Below are 26,104 nucleotides of genomic sequence, written 5' to 3'. Positions count from 1 at the left end.
ACAATAGTGATAATATTTTCAAGAGAAAGTAGTACAGTAAAAAATTCTATACAATTCTATATTATTTCCTTAACAACATCTTGCTCATGATTTATGAATACTGATAATATTTTCAAAACAAAGTAGTACAATAAAAACCTCTACACTATTCCCATAATAACATCTTGCCTTAGATTTGTGAAGGTAGTAGGTATAAAATTGAAGATAACTTTTATTCAAACTACTATCCCATGGCATATCCAAAGGCCAATTAGACTAGCAATGACCCTGATCTATAATCTGGGATAAAAAGCACATCCTGAGATAAAGATTTCTGTGCAAGTGATTTATTCAGGAAGTGCTTCTGAGGGAAACTGGTGAAGGAGTGGGAGAAGCAGGTCAGAGAAGGGAGGAGATCCAAACAAAGTCCCAGCCTCAGCCTGATCCTGCAGAGAGCTCTGGAGGGGAAGTCACACTTCAGTGCTGTCCCTACGATGGAGGCAAGGAGCTGGGTTTTCACCCTCCTGCACCTATCAGACATTGGTTAAGCATTTCCAGCTCTCTGAAGAACCTAGGGGCAGGACAGGAATAAAGACACAGACGTAGAGAATGGTCTTGAGGACACAGGAAGGGGGAAGGGTAAGCTGGGACGAAGTGAGAGAGTGGCATGGACATATATACACTACCAAATGTAAAACAGATAGCTAGTGGGAAGCAGCCGCATAGCACAGGGAGATCAGCTCGGTGCTTTGTGACCACCTAGAGGGGTGGGAGAGGGAGGGTGGGAGGGAGACGCAAGAGGGAGGAGATATGGCAACATATGTACATGTATAGTGGATTCACTCTGTTATACAGCTGAAACTAACACACCATTGTAAAGAAACCATACTCCAATAAAGATATTAAATATATATATGGAAATTGAAAGAAAAAATAATAATACAGGATACAAGAATATCTGAGATTCATGAAAGAACCTGATAAAATTGATTAAATCCAGTTTATTCTGAAAAAAAAAAAGACAAATGCACCCCAGTGTTCATTGCAGCACTATTTACAATAGCCAGGTCATGGAAGCAACCTAAATGCCCATGGACAGACAAATGGATAAAGAAGATATGGTACAGCAATCAGAGAAGAAAAAGAAATAAAAGGAATCCAAATCGGAAAAGAAGAAGTAAAGCTGTCACTGTTTGCAGATGACATGATACTATACATAGAGAATCCAAAAGATGCTACCAGAAAACTACTAGAGCTAATCAATGAATTTCGTAAAGTAGCAGGATACAAAATTAATGCACAGAAATCTCTTGCGTTCCTATACAGTAATGATGAAAAATCTGAAAGTGAAATTAAGAAAACACTCCCACTTACCATTGCAACAAAAAGAATAAAATCTCTAGGAATAAACCTACCTAAGGATACAAAAGATCTGTATGCAGAAAATTATAAGACATTGATGAAAAGAATTAAAGATGATACAAATAGATGGAGAGACACACCATGTTCTTGGATTGGACGAATCAACATTGTGAAAATGACTCTACTACACAAAGCAATCTACAGATTCAATGCAATCCCTATCAAACTACCACTGGCATTTTTCACAGAACTAGAACAAAAAATTTCACAATTTGTATGGAAACACGGAAGACCCCGAATAACCAAAGCAATCTTGAGAAAGAAAAACGGAGCTGGAGGAATCAGGCTCCCTCACTTCAGACTATACTACAAAGCTACAGTAATCAAGACAGTATGGTACTGGCACAAAAACAGAAATATAGATCAATAGAACAGGATAGAAAGCCCAGAGATAAACCCACACACATATGGTCACCTTATTTTTGATGAAGGAGGCAAGAATATACAGTGGAGAAAAGACACCCTCTTCAATAAGTGGTGCTGGGAAAAGTGGACAGCTACATGTAAAAGAATGAAATTAGAACACTCCCTAACACCATACACAAACATAAACTCACAGTGGATTAAAGATCTAAATGTAAGGCCAGACATCATCAAACTCTTAGAGGAAAACATAGGCAGAACACTCTATGATGTAAATCACAGCAAGATCCTTTTTGACCCACCTCCTAAAGAAATGGAAATAAAAACAAAAATAAACAAATGGAACCTAATGAGACTTCAAAGCTTTTGCACAGCAAAGGAAACCATAAACAAGACGAAAAGACAACCCTCAGAATGGGAGAAAATATTTGCAAATGAAGCAACTGACAAAGGATTAATCTCCAAAACATACAAGCAACTCATGCAGTTCAGTATCAGAAAAACAAACAACCCAATCCATAAATGGGCAGAAGACCTAAATAGACATTTCTCTAAAGAAGATATACAGATTGCCAACAAACACATGAAAGGATGCTCAACATCATTAATCATTAGAGAAATGCAAATCAAAACTACAATGAGATATCATCTCACATCGGTCAGAATGGCCATCATCAAAAACTCTACAAATAAATGCTGGAGAGGATGTGGAGAAAAGGGAACCCTCTTGCAATGTTGGTGGGAATGTAAATTGATACAGCCACTATGGAGGTTCCTTAAAAAACTACAAATAGAACTACCATACGACCCAGCAATCCCACTACTGGGCATATACCCTGAGAAAACCATAATTCAAAAAGAGTCATGTACCAAAATGTTCATTGCAGCTCTATTTACAATAGCCAGGACATGGAAGCAACCTAAGTGTCCATCAACAAATGAATGGATAAAGAAGATGTGGCACATATATACAATGGAATATTACTCAGCCATAAAAAGGAACAAAATGGGGTCATTTGTAGAGTCTCTAGGATGGACCTAGAGACTGTCATACAGAGTGAAGTAGAAAGAGAAAAACAAGTATCGTATATTAACGTATATATGTGGAATCTACAAAAATGGTACAAATGATCCGGTTTGCAAGGCAGAAATAGAGACGCAGATGTAGAGAACAAACGTATGGACACCGAGGGGGGAAAGCTGTTCGGTGGGGGGGGATGAATTGGGAGATTGGAATTGACATGTATACACTAATATGTATAAAATAGATAACTAATAAGAACCTGCTGTATAAAAAACTAAATTAAATTTGTAAAAAAGAAGTAAATCATGGGGTGGGACAGTGGGGGGGTGCTGGGGGAGGCGTGAAGCATGGAAAAAAGGGCTGGCTTGTTATCTGCCTCAGCCTCCTCTGGTGTATCACATTACTTTGTGACCACAGGTAACAGAAATGCTTAGAAATGTGTCATAGGATTGCCTGAATATTAATGATCAGGTCAGAAAACATCACATTTATCTTACTCTTCTCATAGGGTCCCATTTGTCATGAAAGTCTTTAGAGACATGAAAAGTAGGGCTAACATTTTCTTTCAAAAGTCTAGCAAAGAAGTAAGCGATGGTGCTCCGAGTATATTTTATATAAGGTCATAAGGAAAAAATAGGCTTCTACCATGCTGATGGCTCAGATAGGATGTGATGCTCTGCTACTCCCTGCATCTAGAATTACATTAGTCTCATGCCCAAGCTGAAGATTCAACATCTTGGCATTACATGATCTCAAACGTGCTGTTTCCCTTGCCCAGAACATGTGACTTAATTTACATTCTTAGTTTCGACAGTATTAAGAAACCAATATAGAAATGTAAAAAATAATAATAAATAATAAAATCAGATTGGCAAAAGGTTGTCTATCTCTGACTCTGGCAGAAGTCATGACCTTGCCATGAAGTATGGGTAGGGGATCATTTTATCAAACAAATATATTTTATGTTTTTAAAAGACACACGGATTAAGATTAAAATGTATTAAAAAGCAAGTTCTTGGAAATATAGCTCCATTCCCTTAATTATGTTACTTTACAACACCAAATGATATAGTGGCAACGGATCAGACACACAAAGTAATTAATAGTTTTTCTTTGAAGAACTGTTATTTTCAAATGCTATTTATTATGAATTTGAGCTTTTCATCTGGAAGTCTTAAACATGAAAAACTAGACTTTTTTTTTTTACAATTCTAGATTCATTTATGAATATCGTGCATGTGATTTTTGTTCTACACACACGCACGCACACACACACACACACACACACAGAGGAACTAATTGCTAGATTTGTTCTTGGTCTAATCATCAAAAACAAATCCAGGAGCACAAACTATAGGGTGACAAATCAAATTGCTTTTTATTGAGTTTGATAATAAATGAATAATAGTTATCACGAACTATTTCTGAAAAATATTCAGTAAACTGAGGATATGCTACATATCAGTAAAACAACTGAGTTGTTACAAGACTAATATTGGCCTTAGGTGTCCATCTAAAATCTGATTTTGTTTGCTTTAAGAAAAAAATGTTGAGATTCTTTTCTATCCAAAGATTAACAAGTTATGTTATTATCTATAAAGTTAATTCTATTTGTTTATTATAGCTGACAAATCATTTTACCACTCATGTGATAAAAAAAAAAAAGCCTACCATTTGGAAAATCCACAGTTGGTTTCGTGGGGCATAGTACACCACATTTTCCATTTAACAATGCTGCTGGTGAAACCCAGCTGTCCAACCTTGCTGTTAGTGACTACAGTATATACAGCAGAAACAATCTGTCTGTTGACCTCCAGCTTAAGTTCAAACTATGTCATTCTGTCAATACCATCTACCTTGATTAGGCTGGGCTTTATACACAACAGGTTATGATCCCAGAGGGATGAAAAGCTTTCCCAAATTAAAAGCAGAAATTTAAAAGGAAATACTCATACATTCCTATGCAGTTTCCATTTGATATCCTCAAGACTTGCCCATGAACTCAAGCTCACGTTGATTGAATGTGAATGTTTCTTTCTGGGTGTAGCCATCTTACAAATTTAATGGCAGGAGGAAAATAATAAAATGCGTTCCATGCTTCAATTAGACCTTTTATAACTTGGCACTTGAAAGATAGCAATGCCGAAGAAAAATCATTAATCCCCAAAAATAGGCAAGAAGAGTTGGGCAGGAGAAGACAGACCTCCAGGAGTCTAGGGCCTTGGCACAGCATTTCCTCACACCAACACAGCCCACCTTTTGTCTAGCCTCATCGTGAGCCTTCTTCTCTCATGCTTCATGCTATTTGGATGAAATGTATACTGTATTTGATTCTAAAATCCAAAGCAATACGACCATGCTCTCAATTTTATCCTTCTCCAAATAAGCGGTATAAATAACCAGCAATAAAATGTTGGCTAGCCTTGAAATGCCTATTCATGCACATGAATGATAGATGAAAGAACACACACATACACACACACTCACAGAACTGCAAGATACAGACTAAAAGACGCATCCTTCTACTTTGTGTTTTATAATAGTATGCAACAGACTTGCCCCAAAGGATCAGAGTTCTTCATAACCCCAGTTCAGATAACTGTGGACACACAAATGCAGCCCTAGTACTTTGAGTCACAAGAGAATAGTGGTAGAGTGATGTTTGGAACATGTGCAGCCCTCTGTGAACCTCCGGACTCATTTTCAAATGATGTATTGACTCTGTGAATAACAGAATGTATAAGTTAGCTAGGTGTCAAGGGAGCTAGAGATTTCACCCCTCTTGGTCTCCTGCCATACCTAAGCTGTCAGCACCAAACCTCAAACAATCCCACTGCGTTTCTCCCCTGCTCCGACTCCTGCAGTTCCAGCGTGGCTGAAGACTGTTACCAAACCACAGTGGTTGGTTCCATCACTAGTTCATGCTGTTTGACTTCAGCTGAGGCCCCAAACTACCTCACAAATTCTTCTATCTCAAATTGACTCCCTCTCACATCCAAACTGTCAACCCATTTCTGGTCTCCCTTTCAACACCAAATTTTGGAAAGAGTAATTTGCAGCCACTGCTTCTGTATCCTCAAGAGTTAATCCATCCTGAACTCCTAAATTCTCTCTCCTGCCTTCACCACTCAAATGAAATTATATTCTAAAGTTTGCCGAAGATCTCTCCCAACCAATCGCCAAATCTCATGGCACCGTTTCAAGCTTCCCGTTCCCAGACTTAGTTTTCCAGACACAGACAAGTCTCCTTCTGGAAACTCTTTACCCAGGTCCTCTATACTTTTATCAGCATCTCCCTTTTCTTCCACCTCCACCTGCCCCCACCTCTCTGGGCATTTCTCTGTCTCTTTTTCTAGTGTTAGTAGTGCCGGTGGCCTCGCCCCTCCTTCCCCTGTCTCTTTAAATCCCAGGCTCTGTGAATAAACTTCTGTGAATAAACTTTCTCTAACCCTGACAACTCTTCTTAGCACTAAACTGTTATTTTCAATGACTGCTGCACATCTTCACTTAAGAAGTCTGCTAGCACTTCAAAGTCAAAATAGCCCAATCCAAAATAATCACTTTAACCTTACTCCAACCATCTCTTTCGATGCCCTCCTTGATTCTCTAAATAATTTCACTATATTCTTAGTCACCAGGCTCAAACCTTGGCGTTACCTGCACTCCAGGCAGTTGCACTGTCAACTTTACTCTCACAGTGCTTTTTGACTGTACCGTCTACTCCATCGCCGTCAGTCTTGTTCAAAACTTCTACACATTTCAGCTGGGCGCTTAAGGCGGCTTCCTAAATGATATCCCTAACCCTCTTGCGATCACTAAGGGGAAGAAAGTCTTCCTAAGATCCAATTCTGATCACTGGATTATAGCATATTCCTACATAAAACCTTCAGTGTTTCCAGTGCTTATTAAATAGAGTTCAAAGTTCTTAGCATGGCCCCAAGACCTTTTCAGATCTGTTCCCTCCACCTTTAGTTTTATTATCTAGCTTTGCTATCAACTACCAACTAATCCCGCCTTTTGCTGAATCAACACTTTTCTTGTGCATTTTTTTTTTTAGCCTAAAATACCCTTCTTCTCCGTGTTTTCCTGTTAAATTTTATTTACCCTTCAAGGTCTAACTGCCCAGCAACCTCATACTCAAATCAGTTGTTCACATATGTGCTCACCCATGGTCTTTTTCACCTTTGCATCTGCACAGAGCTTGGCTTCCTGCCTTGCATTTAGTAGGGTGGCTAACTTAAACCGACCATCCTCCTGAAGACTTACCACACTCGCTCTATTGACAGTTAATGACTCCTCATGAACAGCCCCTGTAATCGCTGCGCACATTATCCTGCATTATTCACCTTACTTCACATATTACTCGAATTATCTGGGTACATTTTTTTTTTTTCACTACCAGGTTGGTTAGCTCCTTAAGATTAGGCACTTTTCCTTTTCTGTTACTCATACAGTTGGTCCTCTGTATCTGCGGATGTGAAACCCACAGATACGAAGGACCAACTGTACTGCACCATTTTATATAAGGGACTTGAGCACCTGTGGAGTTTGGTATTCGTGGGGGGTTCCTGGAACCAATCCCGTGCAGATACCAGAGGGACAACAGTATAAGAGCTAGATTACTAGTTCTCAAAGTGGGACCCAGACCAGCAGTATCAGCATCACCTGGGACCGTGTTAGACATGCAAACTTCTGGGTCCCACCCTAGACCTGGTGAATCAGAAACTCTGGGAAGAGGCCCAGCAATCTGTGTTTTAACTGCCTTAAAACAGTGTGATTCTGATGCACACTCACGTTTAGCACTGGTGGGAACGAACTTAATTATAAGCAGCCCTCTATAAAATAAGATATAAATAAATAAACCGTTTACTGTCTTATCATTTAATATTATTTTGGCATATAATTCCCTCAAAACATTAAAAATATGAGTAATCTATCCATTTTTACTTCATCAATATCTTAAATCTAACTTGTACATTTTGAAGGGTTTATTAAAAAATTATAGAAATGATGACATATAGTGATATTCTTTCTATAAAGTTCAAAGACAAGGTAAATAATAGATTGTTTGGGCATGAACAGTTCTAGAACTAGTTTTTTTAAAAAACAAGGAATGATAAGCACAAAATTCAAGATCAGGGTTACGTCTGGGGAAAAGCAAATGAAAAAAAGGGAGGAGAGGAGGAACACACAAAGAGACCCAGGTCATTGGTAACATTTCAGGTCCTGAGTTGGGTGGTGGGTTCACAGACATTCGTTACATTACTGAAATTGATTAATTAATATGGCCAAGTATGGATCAATGGTGATAGTATTTCATGAACTAAGGATTATTAATTAATCTAATTCTACGTGCTCTGAGATCCATAAAAAAAATTTTAAAGAGATAAGAAAGAACTAATACTTGCCACAATCTGTCCTTAGTATTATTCTGAATCACCAATTATGACGTTCATTGCTAACGGTACCTGTGTGCGATTGAATGCCACTCTTGCAAAGACAGCTTGGGACACACTGGCCCTCTTCAGCTCATCTCTGACTTGCTGGTAGATATCTGGAGATACTTCCACAGAAGAGTTGGTTGGCTCCGGCTTAACTGCTCTGGGAATGGGTGGATGGTTCAGAAACTGCTGGTTGATGGCTTGAGGATGCTGGTGAGCCAGGAGCCGGCTAACGGCAATCTGTTGGTTTATCAGATGGGCCATGGCGATTTGTTGCCTGACAAGTTGTGGACTGAGCTGGGGAGAAAGAAGACCAGGGCTCATGATGGGCTGTAACGCGGGCACTTGGTTTCGGATTGGAGTACTGTGGTGGATTTGGCTATGTGGAGACTGTTCGCTGGTTTTCCCCAGGGATGCCAGCTGGTTCATATTTGGTAAATGCATTGGACGCTGGCCCAGAACACAATAGTCTGAAAGGTTTTCTCGTTCCACTCTTTCCACTGTTAAAAGATAAAAATGATAATTCATCATTATCGACATTGGCATAATTTGTTTCTGATACACGTAGTATTAAATTATATTTTTGGTATATTAATGACGTAGACGTTTTTCATACAAAGCTGGAAGCCCCAGAGTAAAAGTGAGTTATCCTTTCCTGGAAAATGTTACAATAATAGATTTTTCCATAGGTTATGGTATGAAAGTAAAAATATTTGCCACTTCAATTTTCTTTAATTCCTAAAACTAGGCATTTTATTAAATAGGCAAGACAGAAACCACTAACCATTACAAATTCTAAATCCTCTCATATTCCCAAGCTGTATCATCTCCCTCTGTGACAAAAGCACCAGCTGTTTTCATCTTCTGTAGTTTGTGGTTAATGGTGTAGTTCATGGTTATCAGGAAATGACAAGGACAACGTCTCCTGTCAAAGTAACTGCTACCTCCCAATAAAAATCTCACATAAATACTATTTTACAGCTATGGAAATATTTATACAAAATGTCTGTCACATAGTATATCCTTTCATCTCCTCACCTGCTATCTTTTTTATAGGAATATTTCTTTAAGAAATGGATATTTTAATGATTGTGATCTGCACTAGGATAAGAAAAAAGTCTCACAAAATTAATAACATCGCCTTGATTTGCCATTAAATAAAATTCTCCCTTTCTCCAGGTTATCTATCTTTTATGTTTTGTTAAACTTTAGTAAAGATTTAAGGAATAACCTTGAAAGGGAGAAAAAAAGGAAGTATCATATATGTTCATACATGAGGCAGATTCTTTTCTTCCCTCAAGAATATGCCTCAGGAAAGAGTCACATCAGAGTCAAATCCTTACCTAAAACTTTGTATTACATTATTATGTAAAGCAAAGGTTTGTTTGGGGAAAACACATTAGGCTGAAACAACCTCTATCCTTACTAGCTTTAAATGCTTATGGATGTAATCTAACAAAATCTGTGTTTTAAAGTAAAAATTCCTCATAGATTTAGTAATTTTTTCCTACAGCTGAAAGTGTTTGATATGATAATGCAAAAGCGTATTAATACAATGTTAAAGAACACTACTTGGAGTGGTTACATGCTGGAGAGCAGAAAAGTATTCACCTATAAGACAAATTTTTAAAATAACTGCCCCCCTTATATGCAAATAGCGCTTGTAAATTGGTATATGGTTTACAGCGACAGAATCATATTTGATCAAAAAAGTGCTGAGTCTCAAAAAATTTAGGAAATTATGTGTGCTGGAAAACTAGTTGAGATGACTCAAAGTAATGACAAAGTCACTAGAACCAAACCACATGCAAAAAATTTGAATAAAATCAACCAATGAACTATAAAGCCAAGGAAAGTGATATTTCTAAATTAATATTTTATGTAATATGTGATTTTCAAGTACATATGTGGAAGTAAATTAATACATTAACCATATGTAAATAGATATCTGATCATTTTATCTATATTTCTGAAGGTTTTATATATTTAAAACTTCTCATTGGTAATATAGATAAACATCCACATCTTGGGAGCACCTTATATTCAGACATATACAGTATTTCTTCCTGCTTTTTTAAAAAACTGAGTGATTGCTTAACTTTCCTATGAACCCCTAAATAAGTCAAAAGTTTACCTCAAACTTCTTTAGGAGTTCAATTTCCAACCTAATCCTTTCAATGTAATTCATATAGTTTGTATTCAACTTTCCTTCATAAGGTTCAAGGTGAACAAATTATTTTAATCTTATTCTCTAAAGGCAAACGTTTTTTATTCATTGTATTAATTAAACCTTAAGGTATACAATCTGGAAAACCAAGCCAAGCAAATGGTTAAAGAGCCTTCAAACAAGGTAATTGAACACAGTTTTCATAGAACAGAAGTTACTATTGTAAGTTCCTTATTGAAAGAAGTAAAGAGACCACGGACTGCTTCCAGAGTAAAGTCATACTTTATAGGCAGAAATATTTGCCCTCAGGTAGACATTTGATTTGCTTTTGTTTGTTTGTTTGCTTTTTAATTCAGCCAAAATAAAGGCAAATTCAAGTAGCAAAAATTATGTTTTCGGGTACTTAAGAAGCAGACGGTTTATCCATTTCTTTTTCTACTTAAAAAGCATAGAAACACCCTCTTAATGCATACATTCTTTGATCAAAAGCCAATTTTCCAAAATGTCAGTATTTTCATCTTTCAATGACTTAATTACATTTGAGTTACTTTCTTAAGATACATCTAAATCCCATCATTAATAAAAAAACAAATGTCAGAGCTCCATGAAACCTCTATGAAATTGGTGCCGTAAGAATCAGAATAACGTCAGTCCACAGTCCTTTAAGATTATACATAATAATTCTCCTTTTCCTTATGAGTTCCCAGAGCATTAGAGTCTCATATAGTTAAGAACAGTAACTATGGAAGCATCCTTAGAGACATGTGGTAACACCATGAAGTATTAACTGATTAGTAAGCCATAATGAAGGCATTGCAAATGCAAATGTCTACACATGCAGGTAGAGCACAACAGCCAGAGAAGCCAGCAGCAGAGATACTAGGAGGAGAGAGAGAAACCCTGCCCACTCCAAACAAAGCAGCCACTAACTTGATTCAGCCAGTTGTCTTTCTCATATTGTCATTTCTTTTTTTTTTTTACATCTTTATTGGAGTATAATTGCTTTACAATGGTGTGTTAGTTTCTGCTTTATAACAAAGTGAATCAGTTATACATATACATATGTTCCCATATCTCTTCCCTCTTGCGTCTCCCTCCCTCCCACCCTCCCTATCCCACCCCTCCAGGCTGTCACAAAGCACTGAGCTGATATTCCTGTGCTATGCGGCTGCTTCCCACTAGCTATCTACCTTACGTTTGGTAGTGTATATATGTCCATGCCACTCTCTCACTTTGTCACAGCTTACCCTTCCCGCTCCCCATATCCTCAAGTCCATTCTCTAGTAGGTCTGTGTTTTTATTCCTGTCTTACCCCTTGGCTCTTCATGACATTTTTTTTTCTTAAATTCTATATATATGTGTTAGCATACGGTATTTGTCTTTCTCTTTCTGACTTACTTCACTCTGTATGACAGACTCTAGGTCTATCCACCTCATTACAAATAGCTCAATTTCCTTTCTTTTTATGGCTGAGTAATATTCCATTGCATATATGTGCCACATCTTCTTCAGATTTTTTTTCAAAAAAATGAAAAATCTGGATTTTTACATGATAGCTCCTAAATTTAGGTATTGGCAAATAATTCTATTTTCAAAACACAATAAAAGCCAAACAAAACATTTCTGAAAACTAGATCCTGCCCATCCATGGGCTACCAGTGTCAAAATTTTGTCTACGAGACTAAAGACACCCGCTATGTTGTTAAAGAAAAAAATATTCAACAACACTTGTTAAAGATGTTAAGGCAGACCTTATCCAGGACCATCGCAATAGGTACAGGGACCACAGCAATGGGATTTTACAGTGGGGAGAGAGATTGGGCGCAACTCCAAATACAGCATGGGCAAGTGGGAATTTATAGCCAAGGAGCAGGGTGGAGGTCAGGGGATGGAAAATTACTAAAAGGAAACATCAGGAGTAAGTGGGATTCTGGCTAAACCAACCTAACAGGATTCTTTGCTAAAGACAGGCTAGGGTGATCAGACATCACCTGGGGGATGGTGGAGGATGAGGAACCTGATGAGAATGAGATATCCAGGGTGATCAGATACAAGGCTGGGGGTTTCTGGTTAAACTGACTTAGCAGGGTTCTTGTAAAACTGGATTTTACAAGGAAGTGCACAGATGGGCCTAGGAGAAGGTTCAGGAGCCTGTCTAAAGTTTGGTCAAGCAAAGAATCTTTGTCAATGTTCTCCAGTCCCTGACAGCTCTATCAATAAAAGTCAAGTTCTTTACTTCCAAGAATAAAGAAAAAACAAACAAACAAACCAATCATCCCAACTTTAAGAATGCCTAAACATCAAATGCTCACCCACAGGCTGCATCTCTTCTGACCAAGGTTCATGGTTTCAGGAACGGTTTGCACAGATCTTGCCAAATCTGAAAAACTTTTTTCTTTTTTTTCTGCCGCCACTCTTATACAGATAATATCAGAATAATATTTTAACCTCTTATGTCACAGCAGATGAAATACAAATGCTTACCAAAAAGTCAGAGGAGCATCAACAATGTACCAGACTCAGTCTGAAAGCTGAGCCTGGGTCTTCAGTATTTCTTTTCCCTTTTCTTTCTGGCCTTCCTGCCTTCCTTCCTTCCTTCCTTCCTTCCCTCCCTCCCTCCCTCCCTCCTTCCCTCTCTTCCTCCCTTTTTCTTTCTTTCTTGTTAAATTTGTTGAAAGTAACCACAATGACTGAAATGTAGACCTAACAGCAGTGCCTGATTTTGTGTTTTGCTTTTTCATTCTGATAGAAAACATTATGTTAAGTCTACTTTAAACTAAACCAAGACCAAAGGTAACTCCCTGGCTCTGAGGGCCCATCTTATCTCTGCAATACTCAGCCATGGATCAGAAATCCTTAAAAACCTGAAGGATAAAAGGCAGCACTGCCTCTCATGACGAGCACAATGTTCACATTCACAACAGAAAATATTCTCAATAAAGCCAAAATGCTTACTTATTAAAGAGACATTAAAAACACAACTGCTTCCAGGACTTTACATCAGAGCTGCAATTTAATTCACAGTGAATTTGATTCTACGGTTGGCAAAGTCCTAAAGGGCAATCTGTGAGGTGGGAAGTGCCTGGGAAGGAATGATTACCCCAGCTTCAAGTACAAGTCCCCAAACAGAGTGTGGCTTGAGGCTGTTGAGGCAAGTGGGGCTGAAATATTTCTACCTTGGGTAGCTGAGCAGCTCTCTGTAGCTATTTTAACCTCTGGAGGAGGGTCCCAGTCCTGGGGCCTTGCCGGTGCATAACTAGGATCTGGAGTCTGCTCAGGTTTCTGAGAAACTCACAGTTCCAGTAGGACCTTGCCAATTCCTTTGAGCTTTCTGGGATTGAGTGAAAATTGCACAGACTAGGAAACAATTATGTAACCACCCTCTGAGCTTCTGGAGTTCTATATAACTCCAAAGTAGGAGAGGCCTTTGTAGCCCTGTATTAGAATCCCATGGGCTCCTGAAGCCTTCCCAAGCTCAGAGAGTTGATGTTCTAACCAAGAGCACCCTATGAACATTAGCTATTCAATGTCCAAGACCGCTGGCTATGGCAGGTTGCTCATAGACAAGAAAGTGACACTCCTCCCCAGGGATTTATCCACATTACAAGGAAAAGATATTTGGTTAAAAAATCTCATTTTATTTCATGCAATTTTAAGTACATTTTGAAGTCAAGTACTTATTTTAATAATCACAAATCCCTGATATATACATATGTATCTTAGGTGGTTGCAAGAACATTCTAAATACTCAAGAAAATATATGTCTATATATAAATCTTGTCTTATATTCCTCTTTGGCTCTTAATTTTTTATTATAATTTCTTTATGGCAATTTTGGGTAAATATGTTTTCAGCTGTTGGGAAAGATGTATGTTATAATAGTTAAAAGCAGAGATTTCTAAGCCAGACTGCCAGGGTTTAAATCTCAGCTCTACCATTTGGTAGATGTGTGACCTCAGGTAGGTTACTTAACTTCCCTGTGCCTTAGTTTCCTTGCATATTTAATGTGGGTTAAAACTTATGCCTACCATGAAGGATTACTGTGTGATTAAATGAGAATATATATCAACACTTAGAACAGTATCTGGCACTATGCAGTTTACCATTACTATTACATTCACCTTGCCTGTGTGTGTCTGTGTCTGTGACTGTGTGTGTACTGGCATAGATGGATGGACGTAAATTGTACATTTCAGTTTTGCGCTAGGTCAGAGATATTCAAAATATAGTCCCTTGAACCATCAACATCCATATTGCCTGGAAGACTCTTAGAAATACAAATTCAGGATCTCTTAGAGTTCTTATGTATACCAAATTTCCAATGATTCTTATGTACACTAAAGTTTGAGAATCAATGTCTCTATCATTTTTGCTTTTACTTATTGTCTTTTGAGATTATACAAAATACAGCTGCCAGGTGATTTTTATGCATGTTGAAGTTTGAGAATCGCTGCTCTATACTGTCTTTGCTTTTATGTCGTTGTTGTCTTTTGAGATTATACCAGACATTTGTAACTGTCATATTCCATTTTTTTCTCTAAAACCTAATGACATGAAGGATTCAATCTGACTGAACGTTCACTATCCTATAAATGTATCTAAACATTTTAAATTTTCTTCTCTATGATATATTTTTAGTTTTTGTTGATGATTAGTTTAGTTTTTGTTATACTGAAGAAGCATCGACTGGACCTGATACTAGAAAACTGCATTCAGATCTACATTCTAACTCTTACTAGCTGTGGGGTCTCTTTGAGCAAATTGGAGATTCTCTGGATCTCAGTTTTGCCATAGGGAAAATATTATTATCTTAGAATTGTAAGAGTAAATTTTAGATGATCAGTGTCTATGTGAAAGATCTTTATTAAAGGGCTACTGTAAATTTCACAAAATATCTATATAATTATGATTAACAGATTAGGCTTGACATTTCAAAATTTCCTGATTAGGACATTCTGACCAATGTCTGCTGTTTCCCAAAGGTCATCTAAAGAATTGCAACCTTTCCTTTGGTTTAAGTAACTATGCCATGTTACATCATGTTACTTTTTAAAACAAATCCCTACAGTTTAGAAGAATTCGTTGTCAATTTAGAATCACATGCTTCATGGCATATGCAGGAATATGTTGGATTCAGTTTCTCCAAATGAGGCTTAATAGTTCATATCCTGACCTTCAAATTAGGAGACAGCAGCATAGATGGGAAATAAAATGACAATCTCACAACTCTTGAAATTAAATTTACAGGAATGCTACATAAATATGGCTTTAAGTTTCAAAATTTATTATAAATAAAAAATGGAAAGAAAACTTAAGGAATAAAACATGCTTCAAATGTATACGTGTTATATTTACATTAACCAAAAGAAAGACGGAGAGTGTCCTACAGTTTTTTTAATTGAAGCATAGTTGATTTACAATATTGTGTTGGTTTCATGTGTATAGCAAAGTGATTCAGTTATACATATATATGTATATATCTATATTTTTTTGATTCCTTTCCATTATAGTTTATTGCAACAGTATTTTAAAAAAGCAAATGTTTAATGGATTGCTTTTATTTTCCAGGGAATGAGTAGGTATCAAAAAGGTCCTAACTAAAAGAAATACACACACACACACACACACACACACACACACACACACACACACACACACTAGTTTTTCTTCTTCAGTTTAGTGTTTCTCTGTTAGATTTCATTATTTTTATTACATCTATATTTGCTATACATGCTATATAAAGTAAACCCAGTAAAATTTCAATACTCCAAATATACTCCAATGACTTTATGCCCCGAAGTATACTTTCTGAAGAGGATTTATGAGCAAAAGGTAAAGCATCTGATATGTAGAGATGTCTGTCAATCAAAGCAAGACAGCATAGGATAGGTGGAAAGAAGAGCAAACTGGGATTTTTAAACCTGAGTTCTAACTAGCTGGGTGATCTTGGGATTACCTGTAAAATGAGAAAGATTACCTGTAAACTGGTTTTAAAGCAACCTTCCAGCATCTTGATAGCATCTTAAAGAGTACTGCTGCTAGGATTTTCAAAACAATTCCCTTTCTCAGAATAATTGCTTCTGTTTTTTGACTCTTCAGCAAAAATTCAAGACTTTCCCAAGATATCTCTCTTTGTGAAACTCCCCAATGCAACAGGAATAATAGTGGATTACAGTGGCAATAGCAGCAGTTGTAGTATCGCTCTTGCAAGGTTATCTATCAATACTGCTTAAAAGACTGATAATTTTTTCCAGAACTATGAACCTAGTGCTTCAATGCAAACCTTAACACAATTGCCTTTGAGAAATAAGCCCTGGGGTTTTGTCCATAGTTATAATGAGTGGAAAGAAATGAATTGGGTAAAAGGCTTTGCACTGAGAAATTTCTGGAATTTCTGGCCTATGGATTTTTCCTTAAACCATTAAGATGCTTATACAAATGTAAACAGATTAGCAAGAATGAGTGCTAATGGATTCCTTAATAAGCTAACACTGCAGTATTCCCCAGAACAAATCCTGGAAACCCTGGATAGAAGAATACAAGCCAAATAAAAAAGGATAGTGCATTTCTCTGTGACTCCTTCAGCCTCAAAAAGTGATTCTACAAGGTAAGACACAGGCTGGCCATTTGGCACTCTTGGTGGGGAAGCTGCCAATCAAATCGACAATTCTGAATGGGCACCCAAACCTTGAGCATAGGGAAAAGATATTCTTGAGCATATCATTGCCTTGGACTTCCAAACCTCCACCCCAAGTTCCCTGCTCCCGTGACACTACACTCCAACATTGGGCCCCAATTTTAAGGATAATGATCCTGTCTAATACCAGAGAAGTCAGGTAACTTGTTCAGGGACAAACAGCAGTCCAAATGTAGACAAATAGTTAGGAAAAATTAAAATGATTAGGACTACTGGCTCTAGCCTCATAAGCATAATAAATCACAAGACCAGTGAAAACTAGTGGGGTTTTTTTCTCTTTTTCTGCATAACTCAAAGTGAAGTTCTCGGGGCCTAAATGTTTCACAAGTACTTTTGTTGTATTCCCTTTAGAGAAAAATGTTTTTATTATAAGTGACTGCAGGTAACATCTAGCCTTCTACCACTTACATAGTAGCTAAGGCACTGAGCTAAACCCTTTACACATCACTGTCATTTAATTCTCACATAACAATTGTATGACATAGATATTATTATGCCCACATTATTGAAGAAGAGGTTGAAGCTCAGAAAAAAACAATGTCACTAACCTATTAAAGCAAGTAGCAGAAATCAAACCAATGTCTTTAGGACCTTTAAAGTCTTTGTTCCACTGCTTACGCTAACCTGCCCAACTTGGGACATGTGGTTGTTATTAATTTTAGGGTTCAAGTCAGGACTCATCAACTTTCCGACAGACAAGCCCTGCTTTCTGTTTGTATGTGTGTGTGCATGTGCACATGCGGCGTGAAAATGCATAGGTGACATGATGAGTGGGTGAGTTATCTGAATGGTGAGGGCTCATCCTGAAGCCTCTACTCTATGCCCTGTAAACCTTCCCGATGTGACAGACTGCAGAAACCGGTCAGTTCTAAACAGTGAGGAAATTACCGACTGTTCCCAACTGAATGAGCTAATCACTAAAATAGGATTATTCGCGTTTGCTTGTTTATTGTTTTAATTCATATGACAGACATTTATTAATCAATTACTATGTACCAGAATGATGACAGCCCCTACAGATACAGTACTGAATAATACTAGCATGAAAGAACTCCATCTATAGATCTGCTTCAGACAATTTAACTGAGTATAGATGGGCCTGTAACAACTGCCTATGATATAAAATGCATTTCTATTTGATGATAAAACATAGCTCCTTTTAATCCCTATTTTGTTGTTTATTTAGCAGCTCATTCTAGTCATCTGTAATACAGTTTCACACTCACTATATTTATTTTCATGAATCCTTCCATTCTTTTATTTTTCTTGCAGCCAAAAGGCTTTGTCCCCAAATGAGTGTCATCAGCACAGAGTCCCACCTGACTGATGAAAGACATGAATCACGCAACTGAGAGCTTTTGCAAGTACTCTTTATAAACTCTGTAAATATGAAGTGTTTGGTTGAAACAAGTAACCAACAAAAAATAAAATGGGGTAGGCACACTCATGTAACATGATAATAACCTGAGGATCTCAGGCAATCACAATAAATTCATATATGATTGAACTACTATATGAACTTGGCGACATACAATTCTGACCTACGAAAATGGCATTTACATATGATTCAACCTGATATTTATTTAGACTCCTCTCTCCGAACTAGGCTACACATTAACGTTAAAAAGCCCTACTGTCCACCCAAAGTCTTTCACTGAGTTAAAACTCTTTTTAGAATGTAAACATAACACTAATTTTCCTGACAAACCAGAACAGCATCCTGTCTGCCAACACTGAACATGCCCAATCACTGAAAATACTCCTGACTTATTCTCTCCTAGTCAATAACTGTAGGTACAAAGTCAATTTGTTATATAAAAACTGCTTTTCTGTTAACACAAACATAGACAGACATGATCTCAAGAGCTAAAGCCAATATTCCATATATACCAGATACAAATCCCACACTATTGGAAATTAAAAACAAAACTATAACCAGAAGAGTTCACTATATATAATTAAAGAAAATATTAGGAGTCTGAAAGGGCTGAAGGGCAAAGAAAAAAAACGTCTTTTAGGACTATGAAACCGAAAGGGTTTTTTTTCCTCTAAATTTGTTAAAGAGAATCTGTCTCCGGGTTGAGAACTTGCTTGCAAAGTCTCTGCCTAGAGCAAGATATTCAGAGCCAACTTGTTAACTCCTAATAAAACAAGACTTGGAAGGAAAATGCTTCCAGCCCCAAAAGCGAAGTGTACCAGCCGGCATTGTGATAATACCATATGACTGGTTTTCTTAGGTATATTTTCCCCTTATTATCAACTTCCTTTTCCCATCATATTAAGATCCACAAAAACATATATTATCTACCATAGAGCAACTTGTAGCTGAACACCTTTGTTTTTTGACAATAAAAGTTCATAGGACCGATTATGTTCCATGGAAAAAGTAAGCATTATCCACCTTTACTGTGTCTGAATGCTATCGTCCCTTTTGGTTTCAAACAATGCTTCATGGGCTTCCCTGGTGGCGCAGTGGTTGAGAGTCCGCCTGCCGATGCAGGCGACACGGGTTTGTGCCCCGGTCCGGGAAGATCCCACGTGCCGTAGAGCGGCTGGGCCCCGTGAGCCATGGCCGCTGAGCCTGCGCGTCCGGAGCCTGTGCTCCGCAACGGAAAAGGCCACAGCAGTGAGAGTCCCGCGTACCGCAAAAAAAAAAAAAACACAAAAAACAATGCTTCATAATACTCTGATAACACTGATCATTTCAAATATTCCTACAGTTTTCTGTATAGGTTAAAGCTACTTATCTAATAATATCTTGATTTTTACTCTTTGCTTTAATTTAAAACTATAATTTCAGAGATGAATTCACACGATAGGAAAAAAATGACATTTCAGAAACTTAACATTATCATTCAGCATTCTACGTGGATTAATTCTTTAATTCAACCTAATAAGGAAAAGTGAATCAAAGAAATAATCAACCCATAATTCATTATTTTCCATTGGCCATTCTCTCTGATTTCACAGGACTTAAATGTTTGGGGCCATTATTTTAAGTAAAATACTCAATAAACCAGCTGGAAACACCTCAAAGGGATGTTTTTCTTAGGCTACATAAATGGTCCCGAATTTTTACTTAACAAAGATGTTACTGTCTCTTTCAGTGGAACTGATTAACAATTGCTAAATCTTTAGCTCAATAATTAACAGAAAAAAAAATGATTTTAACCGATAACTAATTTGCTAAGGACATTTGTAATATGAATTAAACAAGCAAAGGTTTTCTCTTTTTTTCAATATATATTTTTTCCAGACCTTCTGAGTTTATTATGAACATGTATATGTGATTATAACATGTTACAACTTTCATCAGACTTGATGTATTTATGACATCTTTCACTTCTGCCCCAACCTCCAAACCTGACACAAGTCCCCACAGAATATTCCTTTTTACCCACTGACTTCCTACTGCAAGTCCTTATCACTCCTAACATAAGTCTCTTCTAACCTTTGGGAGATGAGGGCTCCACCAGAAAGTAGGCGTAGAGGGAACTTACCTCAACATAATAAAGGCCATATATGACAAACCCACAGCCAACATCGTTCTCAATGGTGAAAAACTGAAACCATTTCCACTAAGATCAGGAATAAGACAAAGGTTTTCTTTCTTCTCTCAACTGAGACGTCCGATAGCAAATAAGATTTAGTAACAATATAATATGTCCAAAAATAAAACTGTTCTAGTGCATATGTTCAAATAAATTCATCTATATTAAATTCAATTCTATTAATATTTACTAAGCATCTACAATATACAAAGTCCTATGTTCACAGGGCTTGGAGGATGGCACAAAATGGATGAGTCCCCCAGATATTCTTTCAAGGGATTTTTGGTCTAGTAGGGAGATTATTCAAGAATCAAAATTACTACAGAACATGGAACTTGGAAGGTGACAGCTTGAAAGGCCAAATGTTAGAACTCATAGCCTGGCTTGTACCCCAGATGATTCTAGATTTATGTCCATCCCCTTGAGAGTTCAGAAGTCCAAGGTCAGATAATCTCAAATTCTTACATAGGGTAAGAATCGTATCACCAGTCAGACAAAGAGCACGTTAAACAACTATCTACCGTAGACAATTGTCATGGTAGTCCTAGCATCTTACATAGCACTTATATTTAAGAGCTTCAAGCACCTTGCAAACATAAGTGCTTTTCAGCTTTTAACTCTGTAAATCATCTGAGGAAACACAAGTAATAATTTTTATTTAGTCGATCAAGAGACCAAGAGAGTTCTCTGATTTTAACCTATGGGTTTCCTCAAAATAAGAGGATGTCACCACAATCATACCAGATTTTAAATAAGCTGGATATTTCCTGGTCTACACACAAAAGCTCTCATTTCACAACTCTGTAGATTCTTCGTCAAGCACCACCAGATCTTTGTTTTTGAGTTTTTAATTTTGTTTCTCAGCAAGACAAAAGGAAATCTGAAACTATGAGAAATCTAAAGCCCACTATAAGAAAATGCTAAGAACTAAAGAGCCCTGGCCCACAACCCTTAACTAGGTCATCTCAGTTCAACTCCCTGCTTCTCTCTCATTGTTTCCCAAACATAGTTGGTCCAGAACCTGTTTCAGGGCTCGCCACCAAGCCCCCATACCAACCATTCTCTCCTTCACTGCTAGATAATCATAACAGCCCGCCCCCACCCCTACCACATGGCATGAGCTGCCTCATTCTCTACCACTCACTCCATCTCCAAAAACTTGTCTCCTTATCCATCTTCCTTCCTTTCCTCCAGGTTCTGAAGCAAAGCTATTTCTCTTTCTTTCAAAGGTAAAGCATCCTCTGTGCCCCATCCCTTCCTAGTTCGTGAACTGTTGCTTACCACCCCTCTTCCCCTTCAGAGCCCTTGGCCTCCTGTGGCTCCATCGTCTTTCTCCTGAGTATTGGGGTGGGGTGGAAGTATGGGTACACTTAACCCTAATGCTGCAGTTAGCTGCTCTTATATCCTTTCCTCATTCACGCAGTATCTGCTATCCTCATTTCCTTGCCACCTTCCATCTCAGATGCATATAGTTTCTCTTTGTTCTCACACGACAGGGAAATAGCTCCCTTCAATGTCATTATGGCCCCTTTTTTGCCAAAGTTAAGAGCCTCCAATCACCTCTTCTCCTTCTCCTCCTCCTGTCACCCTTGATAACATTTCTCCACTGGTAACCCATCTTCCCTTGGCTTCCATGAAGTCTCACTTTCTTCCTAATCATGTCTTCTTAACCCATGGCCCTTTTACCTCTCAAAGCTTCCAACCCCTCCTGTCCTCACTCTCCCCTTCAGAGAATCCTCTTTTGGTATCATTTTAACTATTACATCTAAAAAATTAGCTCCAGAATCTATTCTCTAGGCCTGTCTTTTGGTCAGGTGGCTCCACACCTTGAACAGCCCAGGGGATATTTCTACCTAGTTCACCAACTCTCACTGAAGCATCAGCAACTTCCTCTCAGTTTATATCATCCCATTTCTGTCAAAACCATCAAGAGTCACTTAAGCTCGCAACCTTGGACTCTACTTTGATTTCCCTTTCTCTTCCCACACACATATTGCATTGGTCACTTCTCTCTTTCTCATTCCTGCCACCAGAGCCAAAGCTCTACCTCCCTCACCATCTTACTGCAATAGATTCTATTTTGTCTGCATCCTCCAGGGTATGCACACCACCCTTCTCCCTCCCATTTGCCTCCCCTCCTGCCATAAACATATTCATATCCATACATGGTTTTAGATGGCTTCTAGAGGATGTGTTTGGTGTTTTTTTTTTTTTAAAACCACCATTTTCATTATTGCTTCATTGCTGAAAAACCTTCAATGATTCTCAGTCTATCTCAACTGGGCTTTCAGAGTTCCCTAAGATGTGTTTACTACCTTCCCAACTTTATTTTTCATCACTATAACACGAACACTCCCCACAGCCAGGTCCCAAACATTTCTGCTCTTTCACCAATGTTTGGTGCCACCATCAGTCCCACACCCTGCCATGCTGTTATCTTTTCCTTTTCACCAATCAAAAATCTTAGCCATTCTGGGCATGTTATATTACAGCATCATGATAAATGCACTGCCATTCTAGACGTACTGGACAACCACCCATAATTTCCAAAATATATCATGCTCTTCTGCACCCCTGCATCTATACTCAGGAACTTGCATTTGCCTGAAATGTTCTTCCTTCTCCTTGTCCTCTCTGCAAAACTCTATCTGTACTTAAGGTATAACTCACGTGCTACTTCTTCTCGAATTATCCCCTGACACCCAGCAGGTGTAATTTATGGACCCTTCTCTGTGTTACCACTATACTAGTTTATACCACTGTTATATATTTGCCAGATATACTTATACGGCCACCCCCTGCTAGGTTGAGGGTGACACAACTAGAGGTAGGAACCATATCTTAAGTGTTTCTGAATGTCTCTCACTGCTTCTAGCACTGAATATGGGCTATAGTAGAGATACTCACTAAACATTTTATTAAAATTAATTATCTAATTGTGACTGTAACTTTCTTGCAAGGAAGGACTAGGTAATGATCCCCACTTAAAATCCTGCCAGGTATATATAGTAGATGCTCAAATTTATTTTTGAATGATAGTAAAATATGTTATATTGTTAATTATTTCATAGAGAATGTAGGCTTTTTGAAACCAGGAATTGTGTCTTATAATTCTTTCAGATAGTAAGTATAGATGATGGATGGATGGATGGATGAAGAAAGGAAGGGGTTAGAAAAGCAGATCCTTTTTCCCTTTCCATTCTTTTTTAAATGGCTTATAAATATGAGAAGATAGCAAGTTTGTTTCTTTCCATCTACAAACCACACTGTTGACAAATGATTGTTTTTACTTCTTTAAACATTTATGAATAAACACATTCAGGCTAAAGAAGCAGCTACCAGTCCAGCTACAAGAAGCTTCTTAAGATTCAAGCAAGAAATGAGTCCACATCTGAGCTTAGGGTCCAAGGCATTCCCCACGTACCATTCTTCCACTTGGTGACACTACCAATAAGCTCCTAACTGGAAGGTTAGGAAGGCTAAGGTGATCAGTGAAGGCACATCAGTGTTTACCAGTGTAAATGCACAAGGCTCTTTCAATTTTTGGAAAACCAGTAAGAAGGAAAGTGATTGTTTGCAGAAGTGATGTTTCTGTTTCAGTTAATCTAATACATATATAAAATTCAAGGATTTGATATTGTCATTACTTTACACAAGGTGCAATATAGGCAGAGGGCAGACAAACTTCCTTGCCAAGCACCTTAATTTAGATCCAAAACGGAAAGCAAATTTCTTTCATGACCCAGAAGAATTAAGTAGACAAAAGTTAAGTTACTGGTAGGAGGGAGACGCAAGAGGGAGGCGATGTGGGGCTATACATATGTATAGCCGATTCACTTTGTTATAAAGCAGAAACTAACACACCATTGTAAAGCAATTATAGTCCAATAAAGATGTTAAAAAACAAAAGAAGTTAAGTTACTTTTACCTCATCAGAGCTAAACAACAGCAGAGGCAGACGTACCAGCAGTTGATTAAAGGCATTGTCCTGACCACCATGGCTAAGCAAGGGCTGCCTTATGGAACCAGGTCAGGGGACACTGATTTCTCTATCCAACTTCGAGGCACCACTTTGTAAATGACACAATCATTTTTGGGTACAAGAGGTGCTTTAAATGTGGTAACATTATATCATTTCAGCTATAATGATCATAATTACTTATTTCTTTTAATCACAACCCACTTAACCACTTTAGTACAGAGAACTAGTTCAAGGAGTTTAATTTTCATTCAACATCTAATCTTTGTGTTTACTGAAACCCTTCACAGGCTTTGTTTACTGTCTGCTTGCTGGCCTGGACGTTTGATCTTGCAAGACTAGATCAGACAGGGTCAGATAAAATACTGATTACTAGGATAAACCAGGCTTGAGGAAGTAACACTGGTTTTTAAAATCCTCATTTCTCCCAGTTTTTTAATATTTTGCAAAATAAGCTCAAATAAACAAACAAAATTAAGACAACTAGCAATCAGGGGCTTCTTGAGCAATGACTGAGAAAAGGAAAGTGATGGGGATCATTTTGCTTTCTGGCCACAGTATAGGGTTTGGTTAGGTCCATTCATTCTAGTGGTATTATTTTATGACACAAATAATTTGGAGATATCCACTAGAATTGTGTGAACTTTCAATGACCCCTTAATTCTTGTGACATATTAAAGACTTGAAACTGACCTGACCGAAGACAGCAGTTCATTTTGCTTTTGGTGCCAGATGAAAAACACTTTAAACATAAAATTATTTTCTTTTAAATTATTAATTTTTAATTAGGAAACATTTAAAACATATGAGTGCTTCTTTGTTAAGGTACTTTCTTATTCTTATAAGATCCCTTGCAGAATTAGATTGCCATAATAGTATAATTAATAATAGTACTGCACATAATTGCCACTTAGTTTCATAAAACTGATGGGGCAAGTGTATGTCTAAATAGACTTAATCCAAAAGAAGAGTGAGGTTAAAAATATTGTTTTAATAAAATGCGTAGAACCTATGAAAGAAAAATTGATAGGTAAATCCCACATAACCCTCAAAATTCTGAAAAATAATTAATAGCATGAATGTTTCTAGGCCCCGGTGGATTATCCTTGGGTCCTAAGACTCCTACACATTAAACAACCGTTAATATTGGTCTTTTTGTTTTGTTTTGTTTTTCCACAAAATGTATGTATTTTTCTGAATCCTGGGAGCTTATGAGCGCTACGTTGTAAAATCTAGGCCAGAAGCAATTACAGTATGAGATGAACAGCAATTAAAAGAATGCCATCTGAACCAACCAACTACCACATTCAACCACTTCATTTTCTTCAGTATCAAAAACTCCTGGGAAGCAGGTTCATGGTTCTGAACTTTAAAACCAGAGTACACAAACTGTCTCCCCATCTATCCTGAATTAACACTAATGTTAACTCAAATATGTCTGTGTCAATTATGATTGCCTTTGAAATTAAAGGAAAAAGGTA

General features: G+C 37.6%; 1 protein-coding gene across 6 annotated transcripts in view; it reads right to left on the bottom strand.

The window, feature by feature from the left end:
* SATB2 (SATB homeobox 2) overlaps positions 1-26,104 on the bottom strand; it is a 200,161-nt gene that overhangs the window by 70,396 nt on the left and 103,661 nt on the right. For all 6 annotated transcript variants that reach the window (XM_030855438.2, XM_060302093.1, XM_060302092.1 and 3 more), the window contains one exon: positions 8,257-8,729. In XM_030855438.2, the coding sequence (XP_030711298.1) occupies positions 8,257-8,729 (473 nt within the window). The remainder of the gene's footprint in view (positions 1-8,256; positions 8,730-26,104) is intronic.

Source organism: Globicephala melas, chromosome 7 (genome assembly GCF_963455315.2).
Source record: "Globicephala melas chromosome 7, mGloMel1.2, whole genome shotgun sequence".
NCBI classification, from domain to species: Eukaryota; Metazoa; Chordata; class Mammalia; order Artiodactyla; family Delphinidae; genus Globicephala; species Globicephala melas.
Note: the sequence above shows the minus strand (reverse complement) of the source record. Positions and strands in the feature narration are given on the sequence as shown.